The sequence below is a fragment of the Colius striatus genome, chromosome 7, assembly GCF_028858725.1.
Source record: "Colius striatus isolate bColStr4 chromosome 7, bColStr4.1.hap1, whole genome shotgun sequence".
NCBI lineage: Eukaryota > Metazoa > Chordata > Aves > Coliiformes > Coliidae > Colius > Colius striatus.
In genome coordinates, this window is record NC_084765.1 from 29,902,307 (window position 1) to 29,927,194 (window position 24,888).

A 24,888-nucleotide genomic window follows, 5' to 3' on the forward strand; every position below is an offset into this window, starting at 1 on the left:
GTGTTGAGCTACTTAGCTGGGGTTGATTGTGCTGATGTATTTTTTTCCCCCCTCAGCATTGGAGAAAACATCATCTGAAGTACCAAACCAGTATTTGACAGCTGCTCTGTGTGTGTGTGTGTTTGTGTGCAAGAGAAGGGTGAGGGTGTGGGGCAGGTCTTGGTGCATTTTGCTAGCGGAATCCACATACGGGATATATATTTTTTTTAAGCATAGAAGTTTAGCACTGGCAGATATTTAAAACGCAGGGAAAGATTCTGATTTTAAAAACAAAATAAGTTGGCACAGACTTCATAAACCAGGACAGACACAACTGCACTGTCTCTCCTCCTCAAAGGGGGCAACTTGCCTTGCACAAGCCCATGCTGCCAGTTGTAAGCACCCCGGAATGGCTGGGGAGCCATGAGCAGTGGTTTGCTCCCCCTTAAATCTCTCACAGGGATTTATATTTTTTTTTCTTAGTTTTCTTTTCCAAGACAGCAGGTTCTCTCCTCTGGGCACTGGAGCTTCTCTCCCTTCTGTGGGTCTGGAAGGGGATGTGTGCCTCTGCGGCCCTTCTGCAGCCAGGAGAGTGTGCAGCCCCAGAGCCCGCTACGTATTTGCAGCCAAAGCGTGGCAAGCACATCTTGAATGGGACCCTCCTATGGAGAGAGGGAAGAGCTCAGCGGGGAATACTCACACTTTGCCAGCAATAAGTCACCCTCCTCGTTTCTCCATTGCTGTAACCAGGCAAGAAGGGGCTCTGGCATGTCCTCTTCCATGCCAAAGCTTTCATGCGCACTCCCCCGCTCTCCATTTCCCCCTTTTGCTTTTTGCTGTTGTATGCTCAAGGTGATCTGGAAGTGAAGATCTTGGGTGATTTAGACTGTAGACCAGCGTGGAAGTTAACAGCTGCTGCTTGGTGGATGTCTTGTCCCAGGAGTCTGTGCCTACATGTCACTGAGTGCGAGGGGGGCTGGCGTGGATGCCCAGGACAGCCCGCAGGGACACCTCTGCCTCCAGCGGCCGCCTGCCCTCCCTCCGACATCCCAGCTCTGCCCCCAGCCTGTGCAATAGCAGAGGTTTGGTTTTGGGGTTTTTTTTCCTTCTTTTTACTTTGAACTTGCTTTTTGTATTCTGTAACGTGATCCTCGGCCCACAATCCATGTGATTTCTATACAACTGTTGTAAACTCGACTCTACTGCAGTATTTCCATTAAAATATCAGGGCTAATCGTTGTGGTACAGATTCTTCCTTCCTCCCCGCTCATACGCTCTGAAATTCTGGGGTGCTTCTGAGGGAATAAGGAGTGAGGAGGACGAGAGGTGGGTGCAGAATTGCTTAGGCTGAGGGACCAGAGAGGAGACACTCAGGTCCCCACCCTGATTTCCCGTGAATTTAGTAAAATTAAAGGGAACCACAGTGTTTTGCGACGGCAGTAACTGGCGGTTCCTTTTCCTCCTGCGGCTGGGAGGGAGCGACAGGGGGCGGCAGGGCCGGTGACGGAGACGCCTTTTCGGGGCCCTCGGAGGAAAGGGGGAAGGAGGCAGCTGCTCGGGGGCAGGGCAGGAAGCTCGGGGCGGCTCCGCGGCCGTGCCCGCCGGCCCCCGCGGCGCACATCGCCCCCGCACATCTCCCCCGGACATCGGCCCCGCACATCGGCCCCGGCCGCAGGCGCCGCACATCGGCCCCGCACATCGGCCCCGCGCGCAGGCCCCGGCCGCAGGCCCCGCACATCGCCCCCGCACATCGGCCCCGCGCGCAGGCCCCGGCCGCAGGCCCCGCACATCGGCCCCGCGCGCAGGCCCCGGCCGCAGGCCCCGCACATCGCCCCCGCACATCGGCCCCGCGCGCAGGCGCCGCACATCGGCCCCGCGCGCAGGCCCCGCACATCGGCCCCGCGCGCAGGCCCCGCACATCGGCCCCGCGCGCAGGCGCCGCACGGCGCGGAGCGGGTTGGGAAGGGGCGCGTGGCGCCGCGCATGCGCAGGGCTGCGCCGCCATGGCTGCCAGAAAGCACCGGCGCACGGCCCTGGAGCGGGTTGAGAAGTTCCTCTCCCAGACCTACTTCACCGACTGCAACCTGCGGGGCAGGTGGGCGGCGGGGCTGTCCCCCTCCCCGGGCCCCTCTGCCCCCACCCTGCTTCCCGTCTCGTGTGTCCGTGTCCCCCGGCCCCGCTCGCCGACTCCCTGCCGGCCCCGCTCGTGGCGAACAGAGGCACACGCACCGCCCGGGGCTCAGCCTCGGGGCACGGCCGCTGCCCCCCAGCCCTCCTCGGCAGGGCTGCCCCCGGGGACATGCGCCGACGGGCCCCTTCGACGGAACGGATGGGTATTGAGTGACAGCGGGGTGGTACAGCCGTGCTAGGGGAGCGGAGTGCTCCCAGTCCCCACCGCCAGGGCTGCTCCCCATCCCCATCCCTAGGGCAGCTCCCTGTCGGACTGTCCTTATTAATGGTGTCCCGGCCGTCTCCAACCGCAGGCTTTTTGGGGATCGCTGCCCACCAACGTCGGTCTCCTGCTTTCAGACCCCGCGGCGCATCCCGTACGAGGAGGCCGTTGGGCAGGATTTCAGACCCGCCAAACCAGGAGACTCCTTCGGGCCCACGTGAGTAGCAGGTTTCAGTGATGCGGTGATAGCTGGGGGGCTGGAGCTCTCATCTCAGTCAGTTGTGTGTTTGAATCCTCACAAGCTCTCAGTGGCAAAGAAAGGAGATGATAATCCTTTTCCCTGTTGCATGTTTTAGGTAGAAGGTGTCTGCCCAGAAGTGCTTTGGGAGGAAACAGGCCGAGATGTATCTGTTTCCAGGAAGGAGCCAAGTTTATCAATCCTTTCTGCTGAGAGCTCATGAGTGTAGTTGTGATTGTGACCCTGATGCTTCTGTATGACACCTGTATGCTTTGTCAGGGCAGGAAGAAGATTGTGTTCCCTTCCTAGCAGTGATCAAAGACACAATGATACTCTGTTCCTCTGGGTTGGGCCAACACCACAGAATTTGTGTGCTCCCTTCTGAGCTTCCTTACCTGCCAGGAGCCTCCTTGTAGCCTAGGCATGAGCCTGCCTCAAGGATTGGGTGCAGTCCCTGCTCTGCCTTTTCCATGGAGACCCTGAGGAGTTGTGGCATACCTTGAGAGAAGGTCTCAGCAGCGGGCTGAGATAGCTGCCTGTTCTCTTCCAGGTGGGAGACATGCTGGTTTAAGGTGGAGCTGAGCATCCCCATGGCATGGGCAGGGCGGGAAGTGCACTTCGTGTGGGAGAGCGATGGGGAGGGCCTGGTGTGGCGAGATGCCCAACCTGTCCAGGTAAGGGGGTGTGGGTCAGAGCTGTGCCAGGCTGCTGTGTACAGAGTGGCTATCTCCCTTAGCCTTCTGCAATGGGACAGTAGAAGAAACTCCCTCCTGTTTGTTGTGCCCTTACTCTTCAGAGGAGTGTATACTTGTGTTGAAGGATATAAAATAGCATGTGTACCAGCAGGAGATGAGCAAGAACAGTTTCAGGTCTAGACAGGAGTGGTCATGAAGAAAAATAGGAGAATGTAGTTGCAGAGTTCTTTAGGCTCCAGTGGTAATCCCTGAGGCAATAGGAGACCTGTCTTTAAATATGGGAAAAGCTGCTGTGCAGAGAAGGGCAGTGGTTGTGAGGAGTCTTCTGCATAGAGTGGGGAGAGAGGGCTGCTGCTGTGGGCTATTTCCAGAGTTCAGCCTGGAAAGGCAAGTCTAGGGAGTTTGAATCTGTTTGCTGGAGGTTCTCCCTTGCCAGGAGTTAAAATTTTGATCTGCAAACCAGTTACAGCTGAAAATCCCTTGCTTAGGCATAGCAAATCTGTCCTGGAAGAGGGAAAGACAAGCACTGAGCCTGAGATGTGAATCTCCACCGTTGTCAAGAACAGTGGGACGGACTTGTCACACATGTCACCTTTAGTCCTGCCTTGGGGTGGTGGAATGGCTTGGGTGACCTTTTACCCTCTGCTGCTGCGTGGTGGTGCCTGCAGGGCTTGTGTTGCTGCGGGGGCAGCAGTGGTTTCCCTGACGGTGGTTCTTGCAGGAAGCATTGTCCCACGGAATGTGGGACCAGGCCCTTCCAAACAGCTGGATGTGTCTTGCCCTGCCCATCCAGCCCACTGTTTGGATACCTCTGAAGATGTACGTTAAATGAGCTATCTTCCCCTTCAGGGCTTGACTAAGGAAGGGGAGAAGACCAGCTATATCCTGACAAGCAGCCTGAAAGAGTGGGAGCCCCACAGGTGAGTGGTGAACCTGGCTGGAGTCCTGGAGAGCTCCCACCAGAGGTGGTTCGTGTCGGAAGCCAAGAGGCTGATACCCCTGCAGGTGCTGTGCAGGTTGGGCTGGTCGCAGCGCAGGGAGGAGAGCGGACTTCCCTGGCTGATGGTGTCTGTGTGCTCCGCAGCCTGACGCTGTACGTGGAGCTGGCCTGCAACGGCCTCTTTGGAGCTGGCCAGGGCAGCATGATTGCCCCTCCAGACCCTGACAGGAGGTTCACCCTGAGCAAGGCCGAGCTCGTTGTCTTCAACAGGGACGTCTATGAACTGCTGATGGATTTGGAAATACTGCTGGACATGGCCCAGGTCTGTGAGCTCATTCTCTTCCTGTTTCTCACCCTTTCCACCTCCTTCCACAACTTCGTTTTGTCTCCTTCTCCTGCCATTCCATGACCTGTCTCCTCTCACCAGGAGGCCCTAGAGGAGAAAATGTTTGCTCCTGATGCTTAGCACAGTTGACATTGTCTAGAATAGGAGAAAGCTGAACAGGTAGAAGCCACAGGTGTTTTTTTCATCCACTTTCTGCTCCAAGGCAGGATCTGTTAGACCAGAGCCCCCTGGGATGGATGGATGTGTAACCTGGCTTTAGAAAGCACATGAGCAAAATCGTATGGTTGTGTCTGTAAAGCAGGGCCATGGTTTACCTGGCACCCCTGGCAGTCAGATGTTGGAAGGAGGTAGCAGATTCTCTCAGCAGGCCCATCTGAGCTGGTCCAGGCAACTGCTCTGTGCCAGAGGATGTGCTGAACTCAGAGTCAAGCTGTTATCACTTCTGACCCCAGCTCCTCGGGGAGGAAAACCAGAGGAGTTTCCAGGCACTGTACACTGCCAACCAGATGGTCAACATGTGTGACGTTACGGACCCCTCCACCTTCTCGGCTGCCCGTGACTTGGCTGCGGCCATCTTCAGCCAGCGGAACGGCGAGAGCCAGCACACCATCCATGCTGTGGGCCACTGCCACATTGACTCTGGTGAGAGCAGCCCAGCCTTCCCTCTCTGCTGATATGGAGGCCCAAGGGGAGAGCTGGCTGCCGTCGAGCTCCAGGCACTGGTTGCTGTGCCCTGAGGGCTCCCTGTGCTGCCGTACAGAGGGTCTGTCAATGAGGCCGGGGAAGGTGTGGCTGGCTACCTGGGCCATGTGGGGCACGGATGGGGCTGCTGCTGTGGGGCAGGTTGCAGACTGTAGTTGGTCTTCACCCCTCGCTTTCCAGACCCTGGAGGGGTTTTGCTCTGGACAGGAAGGCAGCAGGAGAAGCGGGAGCTGGAGGCCCCAGGCTGTGTCACTGACAGGCACTCAGTCACAGAACAGCATTTTGCTCAGGCATTTCCCCTGGTGATCCACAAAAGGCAGCAGAGCCCCCGTCCCCAAGGAGCTCATGCGGAGCGCTGACCATGGCAGGGCCTTGTCTGTGCCCCAGCCCAGCCATGGCCCTGCCAATGGTGATGTTTTCCCTGCGGGGCTGTGTCTGTCCCCAGCCTGGCTGTGGCCCTACGAGGAGACGGTCCGGAAGTGCGCACGGAGCTGGGCCACGGTGCTGCGGCTGATGGAGCACAACCCAGAGCTCACCTTCGCCTGCTCCCAGGTGAGGGCCCTCCTGGACAACAAGGCTGATGGCATTCTGGGGTATATTAAAAAGAGTGTGTCCAGCAGGTTGAGGGAGGTTCTGCTCCCTCTCTGCTCTGCCCTGGTGAGGCCTCATCTGGAATCCAATTCTGGTCTCCCCAGCTAAAGAGGGACAGAGAACTTCTGGAGAGAGTCCAGAGCAGGGCCACCAAGATGATCAGGGGACTGGAACATCTTATGAGGAAAGGCTGCGAGAACTGGGGCTATTTAGTCTAGAGAAGAGGAGACTGAGGGGGGATCTCATTAACCCTATAGGCATCTAAAGGGAGAATGTCAGGAGTTTAGGGCAACACTGTCCTGTTCCTGGACACCAGAGAAAAAAAATGGTAATGGGCATAGGCTGGAACACAAAATGTTTCACTTAAACACAGGGAAAAGCTTATTTCCTGTTTAGATGAGGGAGTCCTGGCACGGGCTACACAGGGAGGGTGTGGAGTCTCCTTCTCTGGAGGTTTCCAAGCCCACCTGAACACATCCCTCTGACCTGATCTAGGTGAACCTGCTTTAGGGTTGGACTGGATGATCCCTTCCAACCCCCCCCATTCTGTAACTCTGTGATTTGATGATGTCTCTCTGGGGAGCTGTGCTGCTGCTCGTGCGTGTCACTTCTCTGCTGTGACTCAGAAGGGGCCAGGGAGTGGCGGAGAGTGCCCCAAGCAGTTGCAGAGCGGGGAGCTGCAGGTGTGGGCGATGCAGGGGGCTGGGGCTCATCTCTGTGCTCTGCAGGCACAGCAGTTCGAGTGGGTGCGCAGCTGGTACCCTGGGCTCTACGCACAGATTCAGGACTTCGTGGCCAAGGGACAGTTCATTCCTGTTGGAGGCACGTGGGTGGAAATGGTGAGATGCACGGTGAGCCTGGCTCACTGCACCCTCCCTGCACCATCCCTCTGGGACAGGGCCTGGCACTGGAGGCGGGAAGCAGGGCCTTCGCTGAGCCACTCTGATTGGTGGTGGCCTCTGGACCCAGAAAGCTGCAGCTCTCTGCAGTGTCTAGCCTCACAAAAATACTCCCTCCTGCATCATCTCATTCCTCAGGAGCAGAGCTTTGGTCTGGACTGGTTGTGCTCTGTTCCTCCTTTTGTCCTCTGCTGAGCTCTGTCCACATCTTTCCCAATATCTGCTGGGTCTGGATGGCAGTGGGTAGAAATGGGGTCCTCCCAAGCCCACCCTTCCCCTGGTGCCTGGCTCACTGCCTGGACCCCCTGTGCCCCCTGACCTCCCCTCGCCAGGTCCCTGGCTCACTGCCTGGACCCCCTGTGCCCCCTGACCTCCCCTCCCCGGGTGCCTGGCTCACTGTGCCCTCCAGGACGGGAACCTGCCCAGTGGGGAGGCCATGGTGCGGCAGTTCCTCCAGGGACAACGCTTCTTCCAGGAGCAGTTTGGCCGGATCTGCTCAGAGGTACTTGCTCTTTTCCAGCACATCTTCCTTGCACACCTTCTCCTTCCAGCCCTTGCTATGCCTGAGGGTTTCTCTCTGGCTTGCCTGGCAGATAGGATGTTCAGGTGCTTCTCATTGGCCTGGTTTTTGCAGCTAAGGTTCTGATGAGTAACTGTCTACTCCCCCATGTGTCATGACAGTTAGCACAGCCCCAGGCCTTGGTTGTATTGGTTGTTATTCCCTGGAAGGTCTCTAGATTTCCTCCTTATCTAGCACATCCTCTCTGCAAGAGGGGCTGAGAGCCTGACTGCCAAGAAACCCTCCACGAGCTCAGGTTGCGGCGTGTGACCCATGTGTTCTCTCCCTCTGCTGCTGCTCCCAGTTCTGGCTGCCGGACACGTTTGGATACTCAGCCCAGCTGCCCCAGCTGATGCGTGGCTGTGGGATCCAGCGGTTCCTCACGCAGAAGCTCAGCTGGAACCTGGTGAACACCTTCCCGGTGAGCAGTGCTTCCCCTCCGCCCAGCAGCTGGATTTGCGGTTGCTGAAGCCTGTCTGCAGGGCTGGACCTGTTGGTTCCACAGGTTGAACCAGTCCTTCAGCTTACCTGACACAGGCTGTTCCTTCCAAAAGCCACCGGTTAGTGGTGGTAGTGATGTCCTGTCAGGCTTTAAGGGACAGGAAGGACATGGTTAGAGATACCAACTGGGCCTGTGGCCTACAGACTTTTTCTTCTTCCAGATACAAAGTTGTGACCTACGTGCAGGTCGGGCAGACAGCAAACCCAGACACTCCTCTGCTGTCCCCTGCTCGTGTGTTGTCCTTGCATTGACCTGTTAGGGCGTCCTGCAACCCCCTGGAGAAAGTGAAGGCCCAGTTTGAATCCCCAGGGGGTTCTGAAGTGCTTGTCCCTGTGCACCTCTGGCAACAAGTGTGCTGGTCTGTGTGACAGCTTGGGCTTTTAGTGCACAAGGTCTGTGCTGATGTGGTTGAGTTGAGCCCTCCATGCAGATGTTTGGCAGGGAGATGGCTTTGGTAGCCTTGAAACACTGAGCTAAGGATGGATTTCTCTCTGCTGCCAGCATGAGCAGAGGAATTTCATTTTGGGAACTGCTGGGAATGGTGGGGCTGTGCTTTAGCATTTTGGTGCTGTGTGGTCCCTGGGGGCTGTACAAGACAGCACACTGTCCTTGGGCTCTCCTCCAGCACCACACCTTTTTCTGGGAAGGCATCGATGGTTCCCGAGTCCTGACTCATTTCCCCCCTGGTGACTCCTATGGGATGCACGGGCGAGTGGAGGAGGTGAGTGTGGATCTCAGACCTGCACATAAAGTGCAGTGCCAACCCCTTGGGGCCACCTCTGAGACTTCTGGGAGAGGGCACTGCCTCAGAAGGGAGCGGGATAGCTGGCAGCATTGCTGGACGAAGGCTGTTTGGGTGCCTGGCAGTCAGGTGCCTGCATCAGAGATGTGCCCATGCCCGATGTTGGCGGTTTGGGCCGAGGAAGAGGAACAGAACTAAGCTTTATCCTTAAAGGCTGACCTGGCTTTCTTGTGTGGAGATGGGGCTGAGTGCCAAGGGATTGTAGCTGTCTAAAAATGCCTCTAGATGCTCAAAACAGTGAAGAACAACAAGGACAAAGGACTTGTGAACCACAGCGCTTTCCTCTTTGGCTTTGGAGATGGAGGAGGGGGCCCTACGCAGAAGATGCTGGACAGGATGAAGAGAATGAGTGATACAGATGGGCTGCCAAGGTGAGAGCAGAGCTCCCTTCCTACCTCCCTCTTTTGCAGGAGCACTGTTTTGAGATGGGCCTGACCTTCAGCAGTGCCAAAAGAAAGAGTGTTTGACAGAGGGCAAGGAGCAAGCAGGGCAAGCAGAGGGCTAGGAAGAATTGCCAGGGAGACAGTCTCTCCACCAACAAGAGCTGTAAGAACAGGAGCATGGGACAGCCCTGGGCTGCTTGCAGTCCCTCAGCAGAGCCACAGGGTGAGTGGCCAGCACAGCATCAGTGCCTGGCAGTGAGAGGAGGTCAAGGGGAATGCTGTATGTGGTTGTGTTAGTGTTTCTGAGGCTTTGTTTCTGGGGCTGTTACTATTCTGGTTGGCTACCTGTGTGACAAGCCCTCCCTCTGGCTGATGGCTGTCAGTGTGTCTCTCCCACAGAGTTCAGCTCTCCAGTCCCAACCGACTCTTTTCTGTGCTGGAGGAGGAGTCATCACAACTGTGCACGTGGGTGGGAGAGCTCTTCCTCGAGCTGCACAATGGCACCTACACTACCCAGGCCCAGGTGACTGCTCACAGGTCAGGGGCAGCAGCTTCCTTTCCCCCAGCGCCCTGGGAAGGTGGCTGTTCTCGGTTCTCCTTGTCACTGCTCATCTGGCTCCAGGGTTCAGACAGTCCTAAAGTACCCTTTAGGTCTCAGCAGTGGTAACCACCTTGTAGCCAACACTCTAAAAGGCAGATCTAGTGTCGGACTTCCTTCAATGGATGAGGAGGAAGCCTGGACAGAGCAGTGTCCCTTTAGGCAACAGCTGCCGTGTCCTTCACTTTAGCAGATAGTTGCTGAGCTTGGGTGAAGCATCAGAGGAAGGAAGAGAAAGTGCACAGAGACAGGGACATGGTTTAGTGGTGGGCTTGGCAGTGTGAGGTTAGTGATTGGACTTGATCTTAAAGGTCTTTTCCAGCTGAAACAGTTCTGTGGTTCCCAGGGAAGCTGTCTCCCTTGCTGGCGTTTTCAGGCTGATCTCTGGCAAAAAAACCCACTCACTGGTAATGGCAAACTCATGACAGCTCTAGATAACCAACCTGCACTGGAAGGGAGTTTTGCTGCTAACGTGACAGATCCACATCCAGCTACCAGTTTCCTAACCATCTTCTTCCTCTCCTGGCTTTGACACCAGATAAAGAAGGGGAATCGGGAGTGCGAGCGAATCCTGCATGACGTGGAGGTGCTCAGCACCTTGGCTGCAGCGCGGGACGACGCCTTCCTGTATCCTGTCTGCCAGCTGCAGCGGCTCTGGAGGTGAGGGAGGGCCTCTGGGGACAGCAGTGGAGCCACAACAGGATGTACTGAGACTTGGGGAATTCAACCTGAGCTCCTGGAGTACCGCTCCACATCCCCTACAGCTCCTTGTTCCCTGGCTGGCTCTGGGTAGAAATCCTTGCACCAAAATAAGCCTAGACTAGGCAGATTGAGCTGGTGTGGGCCATTACTGGGCAGCTCAGTGAGCTGATAGTGGAAGATGGGCAGTTCCTCTCAGCCCTGGTCAGCTGGAGGCAGAAGGATGACTGCCCATGGCCTGACTTCGTTTGAGCTGCCTGTTGGGCAGGTGGGAGAGTGGTGCACAGTTGAGATGTAGGGACCTTTGTAGACTCAGCTTTGCAGCTCTTCCATAAACTGGTCAGCGCTTACCTGGGAAGTGACTGAGTGCTTTGCTCCAGTCTCATATTGGAAGATGTCTCCCAAGCCTCACTGCTCTTCTGACTGGAAGCTTCATTTCTGACCAAAGGTTATTTCTCCCAGTTTTGACTTCTCTGAACTAGTGCAAGGGTATGTCTGGTAGCCTTTGATGTTACTCCGTGTGGTTATGGTTTACTAAGGTGACAGCTGATATGCCCTAACATAAAGGGATTAAAGGGTGCACTGGAAAAATCATTTTCTCTCAAGATTTTGCTAACAGGAAGGTAAGGGACAGTTACTAAGTTTGTCCATCATGCAGAGAGGACTGTGAGCCAGGACAAGTGTCGTGGTTTGACCCAGCCAGCACAGCAGCACCATGACAGTCTCTCGCTCACTGCCCCCATTCGCCCCCACCCTCATTAGGATGGCAGAGGCCCCAGCAAAATGGGAGTAAAAAGATAAGCAAGGTTGTTGTGGATTGAGACAAGGGCAGGGGGGGCTCGCTGCAAAACAGACTCCAGTACTCAACTTAGAGAGGAAAGTTTATTCTACAAGAAACAGAATGGAATAAAAGCAAAAAGGGAGTAGGATGATGAGAAAATTACACCCAGCAATTTAAGATCTCCCTCCCCCATCCCTCCTTTCTTCCCGGGCCCAGCTCACTGCTCCCGATATCTCTACCTCCTCTCCCTTCAGCGGCTCAGGGGGGCAGGGAGTGGGGGATGTGGTCAGTCTCTCACAGATGGGCTCTGCCGCTTCTCTCAGATGAGGACAACTCCTGGCATTCTTCCCCTGCTCCAACCTGGGGTCCCTCCCATGGGACACAGTCCTTAACGAACTTCTCTGCTGTGGGTTGTTCCCAACAGCCGCAGCTTCTGCCGATACAGGGTCCCTCACATGGGACACAGCCCTTGGTGACTATCTCTGGTGTGGATTCTTTGCCCCAGTTGCAGTTTCTGCAGTTACAGGGTCCCTCTGTCGGGACAAGGCCTCTTCTGGGCATAAGTTTAATGAGCTGCTCTGTCGTGGGTTCCTCCCCACAGTTACAATATTGAGTCCCTTCCTCGGGACACGGCATGCTCCGGCCATAGTGATAAAGAAGAAAATCACTGCCCCTGTCTTGGGGTCTGCAGTGAAGTTGTTGGATTCCCCCCCACGGGACACGGTCTCCTTCAGCCATAGTGACTGTCCCTGGCTCGGGGCCTTTAGTGAAGTGAATCGCTGCCCCTGGTCTGGGGTCAGCTTTATCAAAATGAGTCTCTGCCCCTGATACGGGCTCATTATCAAAACGAGTCTCTACCGCTGATGCAGGACCTTTAAAGAAACGAAAATCTCAGCTTCACCAGTCCTCTCCATAGAATGCAGGGGAGTCTCTGCTCCAGCACACCTCCTCCTCTCTTTCCTCACTGACCTTGGAAAAAAACATGGTTGTTTTTCTCACTGTTCCTACTCCTTGCACCGCCACCAGCCAGAAGAAGGGTTCAGAAGAAGAAGGAAGAAGCAGGAAGAGGATGGAGGAAGAAGCCTCTTCTTCCGGCTTCTTCTTAAAAAGTGATTGTGGAGGCGTCTGATTTGCTCAGCCCCAGCAGTGGGTCTGGCTCAGAGCTGGGGAGAGTTTCGAGCAACTTCTTACAGGAGCCATCTTTACAGCCCCTTCCCCCTTACCAGAAAAGGCTGTCATGTCAAACCATGACAACAAGTCTGATCCTCTCACCTGGATTCTGTTCTCCATTTCAGGTTATTGCTACTCAACCAATTCCATGATGTTTTGCCAGGCAGCTGTATCCAGCTTGTGGTTGAGGATGCCCTGCAACACTACACAGGTGAGCAGAGGGTTTGACACTTGCCCTTGGAGCCCAGTGGACCCTGCGTGCTGTGGCTGCAGACACTGCAGCACTGGGTGCTGCAGGCCAGGCCCGTGTGGGCATGTGGCTACAGTGCTGCTGACTTAACAGGCTTTTGCTGCTGGCGTGCCAGGGTAGGCACCAGCAAAGATTTGCTCCCTGCTGCCCACAAGCACTTGTGGTGGCACTGCAGTTTTCTAGTTAGAGTAACAGAATTGTTTTGGTTGGAAAAGACCTTTAAGCTCCTTGAGTCCAACTCCTCACCTCACACTGCCACGGCCACCCACGTCCCTCAGCACCTCAGCTACACGGCTTTGCAGTATCTCCAGGGATGGGGACTCCACCACCTCCCTGGGCAGTCTGGGACAGGGGCTGACAACCCTCTCAGGGGAAAAGTTCTCCCTAATGTCCAATCTAAACCTCCTCTCGTGCAATTTGAGCCCATTTCCTCTTGTCCTGTCTCTTGTGATTGGGAGAAGGGACCAACCCTCATCTCACTACAACCTCCTGTCAGGCAGTTGCAGAGAAGGATCATGTCTCCCCTCAGCTTCCTCCTCTCTAGACTAGACACCCCCAGCTCGCTCAACTACTCCTGATCAGACTTGTGCTTCCCTGGCTCCATTATCTATCTCCCCACATGTTCCAGCACCTCAGTGTCATTCTTGTAAGTGAGGGTCCCAACACTGAACACAGCACTCGAGCTGTGGCCTCTCCAGTGCCAAATAAAGAGACATAATCACAGCCCTGGTCCTGCTGCCACACTATTTCTGACACAGGCCAGGATGCCATTGACCTTCTTGGCCACCTAAGCACGCTGCTGGCTCACATTAAGCCACTGTTGATTAACATTCCCAGGTCCTTTCCCTCCAGCAGCTTTGCAGCCCCTGTGCCCCAAGCCTGTAGCATTGCCTGGGTTTGTTGTGGCCCAAGTGCAGGACCTGGCCCTTAGCCTTGTTGAGCCTCATGCAACTGGCCTCAGCCCATCAATCCAGCCTGGGCAGGTTCCTCTGAAGAGCCATTCTGCCCTCAAGCATAACTGGCATCACTCATTGTAATCTTATACCAGCAAAGTTAAGAACAATTATAAACTTTAATTACTCATTAGTAGATAATAATAATAATAAGTGATAATCAGTAATTGTGCTTGGAAGTAGCTCAAGTGTGTGCTCATTGGTTAGGAGTGCCAGAAATTCTCAGAACAGTCTGGCTGGATCCAGCTTGGGCTTTTCTGTTACTCAGAGATCCGCAGGGCTGGTGCTCAGCTGCAGGAGGAGGCTGTGCAGTCCTTGTGCAGGGAGCTGCTGCAGCCCCAGGCAGACAGCACTGAGAGCACCCTCGTGTTGAACACCTTGCCCTGGGAACGAACTGAGGTGATCTCCAGGACTGGGCCATCTGGAGCAGAGTCTTTAGGTATGTCTAACATAGGAATTAACTCATGTATCAGGGTTTCTTACAAGGGCAGAGACAGCTAACAAAGAAATACTCTGCCTCCCCCTGCCCTGGGGAGGGTTTACTGACTTGTCGAATCTCTCCTTGGGATTTTATTCCACTTCAAGTTGCCTCCAAACTATGAAGAGGAGTAGGATATGAAAGGAAGTGGTAGGTCTGACAGGGGAGCAGCAGGTCAGCACAGTGTGACTTAAGGTTAGGTCTGGGGCAAGTGCTGGAACACAACCTCTTTGCTTTGCAGCTCTGGTGACAGTCCCCAGCATGGGCTATGCTATAGTGAGGGAGCCATCACTGCCCCCAAAGCCTGTGGTAGTGAGGAAGCAGGTAAGCATAGTGGCAGTGATCCTTGTTCCCTGCATCAAAGGCTGATTTGGGACAAATCAAGGGAATCCAGCACACAGCAAGTCTGCACACTAGATTTGCAACTGGGGCACTTGACTCCTGCAGATATGGGTCTGTGAAATCCCTTTCTGCCCTTCCTCCCCAGGAGGATGGTTCCATTGCCATGGAGAATGGGGTGATTGCAGTCTGCCTGGACACTATGGGGCGCCTGACCTCGCTTCGACTGGTGGATTCTGAGAGGTGTGTCTGTCACTCAGTTACTGGAATAAGGCTCAGACTTCTCTTGGGTGGTCTTTTCACTCTGGGCCAGTCTCCACTGCCAGTTCTCCTTATGCTGCTTTATCTTGTTCTACTCTGTTCCAGAGAGTCAATCTCAGCTGGCTGCTATGCCAACCAGTTTGCACTCTTTGATGATGTTCCCCTGTACTGGGATGCCTGGGATGTGATGGATTATCACTTGGAAACCAGGTAGAGGAGCAGTGCAGGCAGCATTTGGGTTATGGCTTTGCTCTGAGCTTCTTGCTTCCCTGTCAGTCTTAGCTGTAACAAAAGCTGTAACAGAGCGTTCACTCTGGAGGAGCAAGTGCCAAAGGCTGGATTGGGATTTGGGAGCCTGGATCTACCAGGCTGAGGCCTTTATCCCTTTCTCTAGGAAGGCAGTAACAACGCTGCTGACGCCTCTGGAAATCACGATGGCTGGAGGCCTGCGGGGGTGTGCACGCTTCTCCCTGCAGATCGGGAAGGGCAGCACCTTGACCCAGGAGATCATCCTGGATGCCACGTGCCCCTATCTCCGCTTCCTGACTCAGGTTGGGCAGCGGCTGCCACTTGATACAGACATCTGTGCAGAGCAGACAGGGCCCTGGGGGCACAAACCTCCTTCCTTGGAGCCCAGCACTGCCTGTCCTCTGCTGCCTTAAGGGAAAGCAGCCTGAGGATGGGGGTACGGGGGGACAAAGGTGGAAGAGAGACCCACGAGTTCTGTGTTCAGGCTGTAGTGCGGTGTAATTGTGCCTGGGTGTGAGCTGGCTGCTGCGCAATGGGGAAGGGGAAGTGCAGCCTCTGCCTGTGAGCCTGCCCTGGTTACATCCTTCTGCTATCATGTTTAGGTTGAGTGGAAAGAGGCTCACAAGTTCCTGAAGGTAGAATTCCCTGTGGAGGTCCGGAGCACAAATGCCACCTATGAGATCCAGTTTGGTCACCTGCAGCGGCCAACACACTGGAACACATCCTGGGACTGGGCTCGATTTGAGGTGTGAGGAAAGCTGTTCTGGTGCCAGGGCTGAGCTGCTCCTCCCATGCTGGGGCTGCTTTTGCTCCCAGGCATAGCTCTTCGTGGTGAATGTGGCCCTTGGTGCCTCCTGCAGGTGTGGGCTCACAAGTGGATGGATCTGTCTGAGCATGGCTTTGGGGTGGCTCTGCTGAACGACTGCAAGTACGGGGCATCGGCCCACAGGAACGTCCTCAGCCTCTCACTGTGAGTCAGGGTTGGGGTGAAGCTGGAGCTCCAGCAGTCACTTTGTCTTCCGAGGTGTCTCTTGGAAGTAAAGGCAATGCCTGGTCCAGAATGTGCAGAGTTAAGAAAACAGTCTGGCATTACTATAAGTGTCTGGTTGTCATCTAAGAACTTTTGTCTGACTTAAAAGGTCAATTTTAATTAATTCCTCTGAATTAGGCTCATAGATAATTCAGGAGAGATCATTTTCCCCAAGTAATTTTTTCTGTTGCTGGCCAAAAGGTACTTCAGGAGAGGGGGCTCAAGGAGAGGGAAGAAAGAGTTGTTAAAGATGCAGACCAAGCCAAGAGAAACTCTACATATTTGACTCCATCAACCAATAGTTTCACAGAAAAAAACCCTTCAAATCTTTTAGCTTCTGGGACTGTCCAGGGTCAGTTGACTGTCAGCATGATGGCTTCCACCTCAGGGCCCAGGCTTGAGACAGTGTTGGGGAGACAGTGGTCTTATCACCGTGCTTGTCTGGCTTGTGCACTGGGTGACAGGGCTGCTACCCAGACACCAGTCTCACCTACCTCTTGCTGCCTTAGGCTGAGAGCACCCAAGTCCCCCGATGCCACAGCAGACATGGGGCACCACCAGTTCACCTACGCTGTGATGCCTCACTGGGGTAAGTGACCGGCAGAGCTGGGCCCTGCAGGGACAGGCAGGCTGGAGGATCCCCCAGCGAGCCTGGGGCTCAGCGTGCCTCTGGCTGTGCGTGTGCCAGGGCTGGCTGGAGGTTCCTGTGTTGCAGGTTCTTTCCAGGATGCAGGTGTGATCCAGCGTGCCTACAGCTTGAACGTGCCCCTGCAGGCCGTGCCGGCCGGCTCTGCCCCGGGCCGGGCCTGGAGCGCCTTTTCTGTCAGCTCACCCGCGGTCGTGCTGGAGACTGTCAAGCAGGCAGGTGCCCGGGCAGCATGGGGAGGGGGGGTGGGTCAGGTGCTATTGTTAAGGGTGAATGTGCCCATTCCAAGGCTGAGGACAGACCCAGAGCCGTGGTGGTTCGGCTGTATGAGGCACATGGCAGCACGGTGGTCGCCTGGCTCCAGACTTCCCTCCCTGTTCAGGAGGCGATGCTGTAAGTCCCCGAGGCGGGCATGGGGTGTGGGGATGGGGAGTGGACACCTTGGCCTCACCACCACCTTCCTCCCCAGCTGCGACCTCCTGGAGCGGCCGTGTGCTGGGGGCCGCCTGCCGCTGGAGCAGCGTGGCCTCAGCCTCTCCTTCACGCCCTTCCGCCTGCTCTCCGTCCTCCTGCTCCTGCGCCAGTGATGCTGCCCTCACCCGTACTCCTGCTGCAGCAACTGGTACCAACACTGCGGGCTCAGATCCTAGCCTGAGGCTTCCCCAGTCCCAGAGCTGTGCAAGGAGGTGGTGGTAACAGGGAAGAACAGAGCCTCCCCCTCGCCCAACAGGCAAATGTGTTCTTCAGGGAAGAAGACCCTGAGTTCCTCACTAGCTGAAGCATCGTTAAGGTTGTGAGACAGGCTGGCTGGCTGCACAGGGGCTCTGCCCCAGCCCTGGGGGGTTAGGGGAGCAGCAGCTTTCCTCAGTGGCTCTCCTGTCTCAGCATTCATCTTGGCCAGATAGTAACAGTGAGTGTAAAGACACACTACAGTCATTCGCCTCTCCCTCCACCTGCCTCTTGCACTGCCTTTGCAGAAGGGGAAGGAACATGGTAAACAAGAGAATTACATGAAAACAAGCTCCAGCCTTTTCTTATTTCCAGATAACCACACTGATCTGCCCCCTCCCAGGGACTCGGTTGTAGTTGCTGCTCTGCATCCTCAGCAGCATCTCCTTCCTGGGACTGGGGAGAGGAGAAGAGCCTGCTCCAGCCCATTTAGAGAAGAGGCTGGGCACAGAACAGTTATCTTTACCCTTAGAAAGGCATGCACCGTGATTTCTACACAAAATACTTTATTAGTCATCTAAAAACAGTGATCCAAGCAGGAGCCAGAAAGGGAAGAGGGAACCCACTTTTAGGCAAAAGTTTGGAGTCCAGCACAGCATGTGGTTCATTGCCCTTATCACCCCTCAGATGCCTAAGGGCCAGCGGGAGCATGCTGGATAAATCAGCCCCATCACCAAGCCGTTTCTCCTTCCCACAGGGGCAGGATACAGCAGTAGAAAGTAGCTGTGAGCACGTGCACAGAGCAACCCCCTTTCCCTCAGCACCACCCCCGAGGTCCTCTCTGAGCTGCTGCAGCCGCTCCAGTGCCCATGGGAGGAGGGCGGCCTGCGGCCTCACACATCAGGGGCTGCACCTGCAAAGGGGGAGGGAAGGAAGAAGATGGGAGGATGAGGATGTGCCTGGTCTCCCCGAGCTCCTGGAGCAAGGGAGTGCTCCCCACTTGACATTTGGGAGCTGCAGGAGCTGCCAGCCTCACCTCTGCCCCTGCGTGCAGCGAGCCTGGGGCTTCTTCTGTCCCTGAGTGGTGCCTCAGGCTTGGATGAGGCTGGAGCAGTGGCCACTTTCCTCTTCCTGCCAACACGGCCCTTCCTTGGTCCATCAGCTGCCTCCTCCTCTTCCTCAGCCCGCTTCAGAGGTTTCGCTGCAGCCCTCGGATGCTGTTTGGACACACGAGTGGTGACCTGGGTGGGCATCACAGACAGCTCAGCAGCAGAAGGGTGACTAGGCCACCTAATGATCAGAAAGTCCAGGTGGGAACCCCACCATGCATCTGGGAGCAGCCTGAATGAGTCATGGGGGAACAGGACAGACCTTAAGACCCAGCAGGAGCCCCAGCCACAAAGCTTCTCACCTTAGGGGTCAGAACCTTGGCCTCTGCCTTCAGCTGAGCATGCTTCTTGGGGGATGTCTGCCCTGCATGAGAAGAGGTGGCCAGGTCAGGTGGGGTGAAGAGACGGGGCAGAGTGCCTGCACATCAGGGGACGGGCTGTGGCACAGTGACCTTTCAAGGACAATTTCTTGGGTGATGTGTGAGCTCAGCACCAAGGAACTGGTATTGGGGTGGAGAATGGCATGAGGGGGCTCTGCTCCCCTTGCTCACATTCCCTCCCCTGCTAAAGCACTGCTTGGTCCAGGCTCACAGCCTCAGGGTGAGCATCCCCTCTGGCTCCCAGCCTGGCAGGCAAGGAAGGGGACATAGGTGCTGGCCTGGAAATGCACCCTGCAAGGTGCAACAACTGTACCCAGGTGGGTGGCTGTGCTGGTAAGGAGCCTTGGGCACAGCAGGCTCTGTGCCCCAGGGCCCCTGCCTGTCACAGGCCCTCATTGCCCCCGGAGCAGGGCTCTGGTCCTGCCTTTGCCCCACACTGCACAGCCAGCACAGGCCTTCCCAGGCTCCAGCCCTCCCAGAGCAAGAGCGGGTCCCGCTGCACAGAGAGCAGACACTCACCTTTGGGAGCCATGGGGCCCGGCTCTCCCTGCAAGGAAGGTGACAGAGCAGTGGCTGGGGCACAGTCATTCTGCAGGCAGTGGCAGCAGAACCCACGCCCCTTCTCCACCCCACGGCCAAGACACTGAGAGGAAAACAGCCCCGTTTCCCCAGGAAGCTGAGGGAGTCAGGTGTGCTCTGTCTGCCCTGTGCCTCAGGGACTCTCCTGCTCCTCAGCTCCTGATCCTCCTGAGAGGCCCCACCATGGTTCCTCACCCAGCTATGGGGCTACCAGACTACCTGGGCCCCCTGTTCCTGCAACCAGCTCCTCTGCTCCAGGCTGTCTGCAATCACTCAGCCCCTGCACACAGGGTCCTCGTCACTACATCCAGCGGTCACAGCAGTCTGTCAGAGGGGGACTCCCACAGATGCAGAGTAACACTGGGGAGCCTCAGGAAGCAGAAATTGGGCTGTTATTCCCTTGGAGGGGTGGTTGGGGGCCACCCAGCCCTAGGCAGCAACCACAGAGTCCTACCTGGAACCAGACAGTCCTGCCGTTGTGGTCACGCAAGGAGCTCATGCCTGGCACCAGGTAACACTGCAGCCAGCTCTTGAAAGCTGCGTAGTTATCCGAGTGATCTGGCTCTAATAGCTTCTTCTCTGGGAAGGGAGAGAGGGGAAAGGACAGAAGTAGAGAGGAAGTGGTGACCATGGTGTGGGGATGCCCTCCCAAGCGTGCTGTTGCTTGGAAGGCAAAGCCCAGGCCTGCCCTCAGCCCCAGCTCTCACCCGCCGCGATGACCTCCATGGGCACGGTGTGGCACAGCTTCAGGAGATCTGGGTTCTCCTGCTTCAGCTTCAGCTTCTTGCTCAGCGTCAGGGAAGGATTCTGCAGGGGCAGAGAAGGTGAGGGAAGTCATCTGCCAGCCACCCCAGCCTCCATGGGGTCTGCCCTCCCCAGCAGCAGCCAAATTCTCCTGTTGCCCTCCCATAGATGAGCTGCCACATTCCCAGCCACCTGCCAACCCTGAGCGCACCCCATTATGGGCTTTGAAATACACATTAGCACAGCTATGGAGGCATAAAAAAGAGCTAGCACACAGGAACACTAGCAGCTTGTAGAAACAGCTCTCACTTCACATGTTTTGGTTTCAGCTTCCTTTAAAACAGTCACCACCTCTCCCGAGAGGCCACAAGATGAGCCGTGGGCTATGTGACAGCCTCCCCCCTGAGATTTTAAGCTTGCGAGGTGTTTGTTTCCCCTGCCCTTTCCTCTTCACCCACCCAAATATACACAGAGCCTTCATGAGAGCAGAGGCTGAGCACTGGCACACCACACAGGCATGTGCCTGGGGAGCTGTCACAGCTCGTGGGTCTGGCCACGTGGGAATGAGTGCTGCACACGTGAGCTTACAGAGATGCTCTGCCTCATTTGCCGCTCCACTGGAGGGCCAGACGTGCTCAGACACGGGTGTTTATGGCAAAGGACAGCAAAATGTTTGAGGAAAAGGATCCCAAGCAGGAGGTGCTATAGTTGTGAAGGGAAAATCCCTGCTGGTGGGTTGGGAAAGACAGAGCAGCAAATATCTCCTGCCAGTGATGCAGGCAGAGGCTGAGCAAGCTCTGCAAGGGCCCCGTGTTGATGTTCTGCCCTATCAGAGCAAGGAACCAAACATGAACTGAAACTGGCCCCCAACCCTGGCCTGGAACAAGCCTGAACAGCTCATGCCCAGCTGAGCCTGAAGCAGAGCCAGAGCTGGGCAGCCAGCTAATCCCAGACTGTTGTCTGAAAGCAAACTGAACCACCCACCACCACTGCTGAGCCCACACCCAACTTGGAAACACTCTCAGCTCAGTCTGGCTCCCTGCACAGAAGGCACAAGGCTATCAGGACCCCAGGGAGCTGCCAAGACAGCCCATGGGGCCACAAACACATCCCTAGTGTGGCAGAGCCCCAAAACCTGCCTCATTCTGAAAGGGACTGCAAAAGCACCAGGCATTCCCCACCTTCTTCCTCGCCTGCTCCTGCTCCTTGAGGGCCTCCAGCACAGTCCGAGCCTTTTCAAAGGGAGGGATCTTCAACCTGAGAGAGTCCCTCTGTTACATACCAGCCTGCAGCCTAGGTTCTGGCACTTGCCCATGTCTGGCAGACGAGGAGGGCCAGCTGGCTTAGCTGGGCAGCTCTGGCAATCTCTGGGAGACCAAACTCCCATGGCAGGTCAGCAGGGACTCAGCCCACCTTACCTGTACAGGATCTCAGCACGGAGGTAATTCCCAATTCCATTGAAAAACTTCTGGTTTAAGAGGGCCTCGCAGATGGGCTTGTCAAAAGCCTTGTCATCCAGGTTCTTCAGAACATTGTCCCTGCAGCAGGGCACGGAGCGTCGGGAAGGGTCAGGCAGGCACGGCCAGCGCCGCAGGAGCTGGCACGGCAGAGCGGGGGGGGCCGCGCTTCGGGCCGCAGGGCAGCGGGCCGCTCACCTGAAGGCCGGGTACTCGGAGAGGACGCAGGGCCCGCGGCCCGGCTGCCAGCCGTGCCCCAGCCGCCACGAGCCGAAGCGCCGCGCGTCCACGAAGCACAGGGCGCGCGGGGGGCTCTCCCGCGTGAGGAAGCGCAGGTGCGCGTGGCGCGGCAGCTCTCCGGCGCCGCACAGCCGGAACGACCCCGACATGCCGAAGCGGAACACGAGGAACAGGGGCGCGCCCGCGTCCAGCGGGGCCAGCGTCAGCCGCAGCTCCTTGCCGCGGGAGGCGGCCGAGATGCGGTACGCCTCGCTGGAGAAGGGCACCTCCGGGCCCCTGCCCACCGCAGAGCGCTCCACGCCGCCCGAGAACACCACGCCGCCGCACGCCTCGTTGATGTACCGCCCGGCCAGGTGCAGCTCCGGGCCTTCGGGCATGGCCGCCGCGGGTGAAGGACTGACGGGCCGCCCGCCCCGGCCGCCGGCCGCCCTCCGCCCGGTGACACGCCCCCGCCCGGGCCCGCCCCACGGAGAGCGGCGCACGCCGGGAGCTGTAGTCTTGCGCGGGCAGCAACGGGCGGGACGCGGCTCGGCGGGGCACCGCTGCCTTTATTGGAACTTGCCCCGGGGAACAGTCCCCGGCAGCCTCCTCGCTGGCAAAGCCGCCCCCTGCGTCACCCGCCCCAGCTGGGCAGCGCCGGGTCCTGTCCTGCGGTCCTGCGCCGGCACCTCCCGCCATCAGCCATTCTCGCAGCTCCTCAGAGAAGGGTGTTCATGAGGGCCTGGGCCTGCTTCAGCTCTGCGGAGGGAAGGAGGGAGAGGGAGGAGGCGACAGGATGCCTCTGGCCTCTCTGCCCTGGCCGCCTGGGGCTGGAGGTCACCGCTGCCCCTCCTCTGGCCTCACCTGCCAGCAGCACCCGGAACTTGTCAGCCGAGAGTGCCATGGGGATGGCTGCTGTCCTCCCGCGCTCCCCATCCCTCACGTTGAAAGTCAGGTGCACGAGGGGCTCGTTGACCTCCTGCAGCTCACTGGAGCTGAGTGTGTAATCCACCCGCCAGCGCACGGAGCCCAGCTGGCTAACTGCGGTAGGAAGGCAGTGTCAGCACCCTGGCATGCTGAGGTAGGGAGACCAAGCCTGACCCTCAGACTGCACAATGCTGCACTCACGTCTCAGGCTGCAGGCCCGGAGACTGTCCTGGAGGGAGCTCTGCTTCTCCTCATAGGACCGGCACAACCCGCTGGCGTGCTCTGCCCAGGGAGAGAGACAAGATAACTACCCGCTGGTGCTGGCTCCAGGCGAATGCCAGTAAAGCCCCCGGAGTATGGATGGCACAGAGGGACAGATGACAAGGGACAGCATGGCTGCCATCCCACCCTGGGCATATGGGCACGAAGGTGACAGCACTGGGGGCTGTCAGCTCAGCCCTGGCACATCCCCCAGGCCTGGGCTGCGGTGACACCCCGAAGGTCCGCCCCACCTTTGGGCAGCCCCAGCTGCTGCAGCTCACTCGACAGGGACTCGCTGTCCACGTTGTGCTTGGCGGCGCTGGAGAGGATGAAGCCAAGGATGGCGATGGTCGCCTTGACGTCCCCTGACTCTGCGGGCAGGATGGAGGATTAGCTCCACCACCTTGGGAAGGTATCTGCAGCCTGAGCACTGCCCGCTCCCCCCAGGTGGGGCTGGGGCTGCAGTGCTCACCCAGCTTGGCATCTGAGGTCAGCTTCAGGATCTTCTCATACTGTGGGAGAGCAGAGCAGGGCAGTCAGGGTGGGGGCAGGGGCCATACGGCCACCCGACACGCTGCCCTCACAGCAACGCCAACAATCTGTAGTATCAATACTAACGCTTGACATCCCTGTCATCATTACCAGCAGCAGCATCCTATCCATGAGCTTGCATTAAGAACACGAAAGCCATTCATACTGATTACACAGTTCTAATGCTATGACATGCTGCCATCGTCACGCTCGCTGCGGGGATGGGGTCGTGCTCACCTCGATGGCCTCTCCCAGCAGGTCCCGCAGCACCTGGGCACAGATCAGCTTCAGCTTCACCGAGGACTGCGGGTGAGAAGGAGGGTGAGCTCGGTGGGCAGGGCGGGCAGGGGGCGGGGAGGGGGCCGGGGGGCGCGCGGCACTTAACGATTTTGGCCAGGGTGCTGATCTCGGCCAGGACCCAGTCGGGGCAGTCCAGGTCCCCGCAGAAGCGGAACCGCTGCAGGGGGAAGGCGCGGTCAGAGCCCGCCGCGGCCCCGCCGCGCCTCTCCCCCGCGCCCGCCGCCCTCCCCCCCCGCGCCGCCCCCCGCCCCACCATGTTGCCGCCTGTCCCCGGTCCCGGCGCAGACCCCGCCCCCGCGACCCGGAACCGCTCCTGGGCGGGCGGGAGGTGCCGCGGCCGCTCCGCCCGCCGGGGTCCGGGCGCCGTGCCCCGGAGCTCCCGCGAAGGGACGCGGGACGGGCCTTGGGACCGGGACCCCGGCCCCGGGAACGCTGCCCCGGCCGAGGGGCGGGGTGCGGGGGGGCACGGGGAGCCTCGGTCTGCCGCGCCGGGGCCGCTCGGCGGGGCACCGGCCAGAGCCCGGGCGCTCGGGTCCGGGTGCTGGCAGCCCCGGCCCTGCCTCACACCCGGGCACGGAGCCGAGGCCCCGCCGGCTGCAGCGGGGCCGGGGCCGGGCGGGGAGCGGCCGCGGGCTCCTCGGGGGATAGAAGGCTGTCAGGTTGGTCAAGCGTGATTGCTCCTTGGTGAATCCCTCTGCCCCTGATAACCATCTTCTCCTTTCCATGCTTAGAGATAACATCCAGGATGAGTTGTTCCATCCCCTCTCCAGGGATGGAAACCTGACCGCCCTGTCCTGGGTCATCCGTCCTGCCCTCTTTGAAGACTGGAGTGACATTGGCCTTTCTCTAGTCCTCAGGCACCTCGCTGTCCTCCATGGTTGTTCAAAAATGATGGAGAGGCTTAGCAATCACATCAGCAGCTCCCTCAGCGCTCGTGGGTGCATCCCATCAGGGCCCATAGATTTGTGGGTATCCAGCTTGCCTAGTTGATCCCTAACCCAGTCCTCCTCAATCAAGGGATGGTCTGCCATTCTCCAGTCTTTCTCCCTGCCCCTCAGGGGCTGGGCTTCCTGAGGGATGGCCTTACCTGTGAAGACCGAAGCAAAGAAGGCATTCAATAGTTCAGCCTTCTCTGCATCCTCAGTTGCCACCTCATTCCGCAGCGGGCTCACATTCTCCTTAGTCTTCTTTTTGCTGGAAATGTACTTGAAGTAGCCCGTCGTGTCCCTT

The 24,888-nt window shown here is 57.6% G+C and overlaps 3 protein-coding genes across 7 annotated transcripts; 1 reads left to right on the forward strand and 2 right to left on the reverse strand.

The window, feature by feature from the left end:
• The first annotated feature begins 1,976 nt into the window (after positions 1-1,976).
• On the forward strand, positions 1,977-17,502 carry MAN2C1 (mannosidase alpha class 2C member 1). 2 transcript variants are annotated; one of them, XM_062000682.1, is made up of 26 exons: positions 1,977-2,074; positions 2,463-2,588; positions 3,160-3,283; positions 4,154-4,224; positions 4,389-4,566; positions 5,043-5,232; positions 5,738-5,844; positions 6,612-6,722; positions 7,192-7,284; positions 7,646-7,762; positions 8,469-8,564; positions 8,871-9,016; positions 9,428-9,551; positions 10,165-10,286; positions 12,402-12,487; positions 13,748-13,918; positions 14,199-14,281; positions 14,445-14,539; positions 14,663-14,767; positions 14,952-15,108; positions 15,409-15,552; positions 15,667-15,776; positions 16,346-16,425; positions 16,552-16,697; positions 16,772-16,875; positions 16,952-17,502. In XM_062000682.1, the coding sequence occupies exons 1-26, from the start codon at positions 1,983-1,985 to the stop codon at positions 17,067-17,069; spliced, it is 3,096 nt and encodes a 1,031-aa protein (XP_061856666.1). In that variant the 5' UTR covers positions 1,977-1,982; the 3' UTR covers positions 17,070-17,502. The 2 variants fall into 2 exon arrangements, with proteins under 2 accessions (XP_061856666.1, XP_061856667.1); XM_062000683.1 differs by having other exon boundaries at positions 1,992-2,074; positions 2,509-2,588.
• Positions 17,503-17,700: 198 nt separating this feature from the next.
• NEIL1 (nei like DNA glycosylase 1) lies at positions 17,701-22,149 on the reverse strand. Of its 3 annotated transcripts, none has more exons than XM_062000687.1 (9): positions 21,619-22,149; positions 21,382-21,501; positions 21,145-21,220; positions 19,927-20,026; positions 19,674-19,798; positions 19,160-19,187; positions 18,563-18,624; positions 18,188-18,392; positions 17,701-18,064 (listed from the first exon to the last, which is right to left on the reverse strand). In XM_062000687.1, the coding sequence occupies exons 1-9, from the start codon at positions 22,035-22,037 to the stop codon at positions 18,045-18,047; spliced, it is 1,155 nt and encodes a 384-aa protein (XP_061856671.1). In that variant the 5' UTR covers positions 22,038-22,149; the 3' UTR covers positions 17,701-18,044. The 3 variants fall into 3 exon arrangements, with proteins under 3 accessions (XP_061856671.1, XP_061856668.1, XP_061856670.1); XM_062000684.1 differs by having other exon boundaries at positions 18,188-18,368; positions 21,619-22,124; XM_062000686.1 differs by lacking the exon at positions 17,701-18,064 and having other exon boundaries at positions 18,358-18,441; positions 21,619-22,124.
• A 41-nt stretch (positions 22,150-22,190) lies between these two features.
• On the reverse strand, positions 22,191-23,954 carry COMMD4 (COMM domain containing 4). 2 transcript variants are annotated; one of them, XM_062000688.1, is made up of 8 exons: positions 23,912-23,954; positions 23,744-23,815; positions 23,596-23,661; positions 23,300-23,339; positions 23,079-23,198; positions 22,768-22,848; positions 22,504-22,680; positions 22,191-22,398 (listed from the first exon to the last, which is right to left on the reverse strand). In XM_062000688.1, exons 1-8 carry the CDS (start codon positions 23,912-23,914, stop codon positions 22,358-22,360), a joined length of 600 nt encoding a protein of 199 aa, XP_061856672.1. In that variant the 5' UTR covers positions 23,915-23,954; the 3' UTR covers positions 22,191-22,357. The 2 variants fall into 2 exon arrangements, with proteins under 2 accessions (XP_061856672.1, XP_061856673.1); XM_062000689.1 differs by lacking the exon at positions 23,744-23,815 and having other exon boundaries at positions 23,912-23,932.
• Between the last annotated feature and the right edge of the window lie 934 nt (positions 23,955-24,888).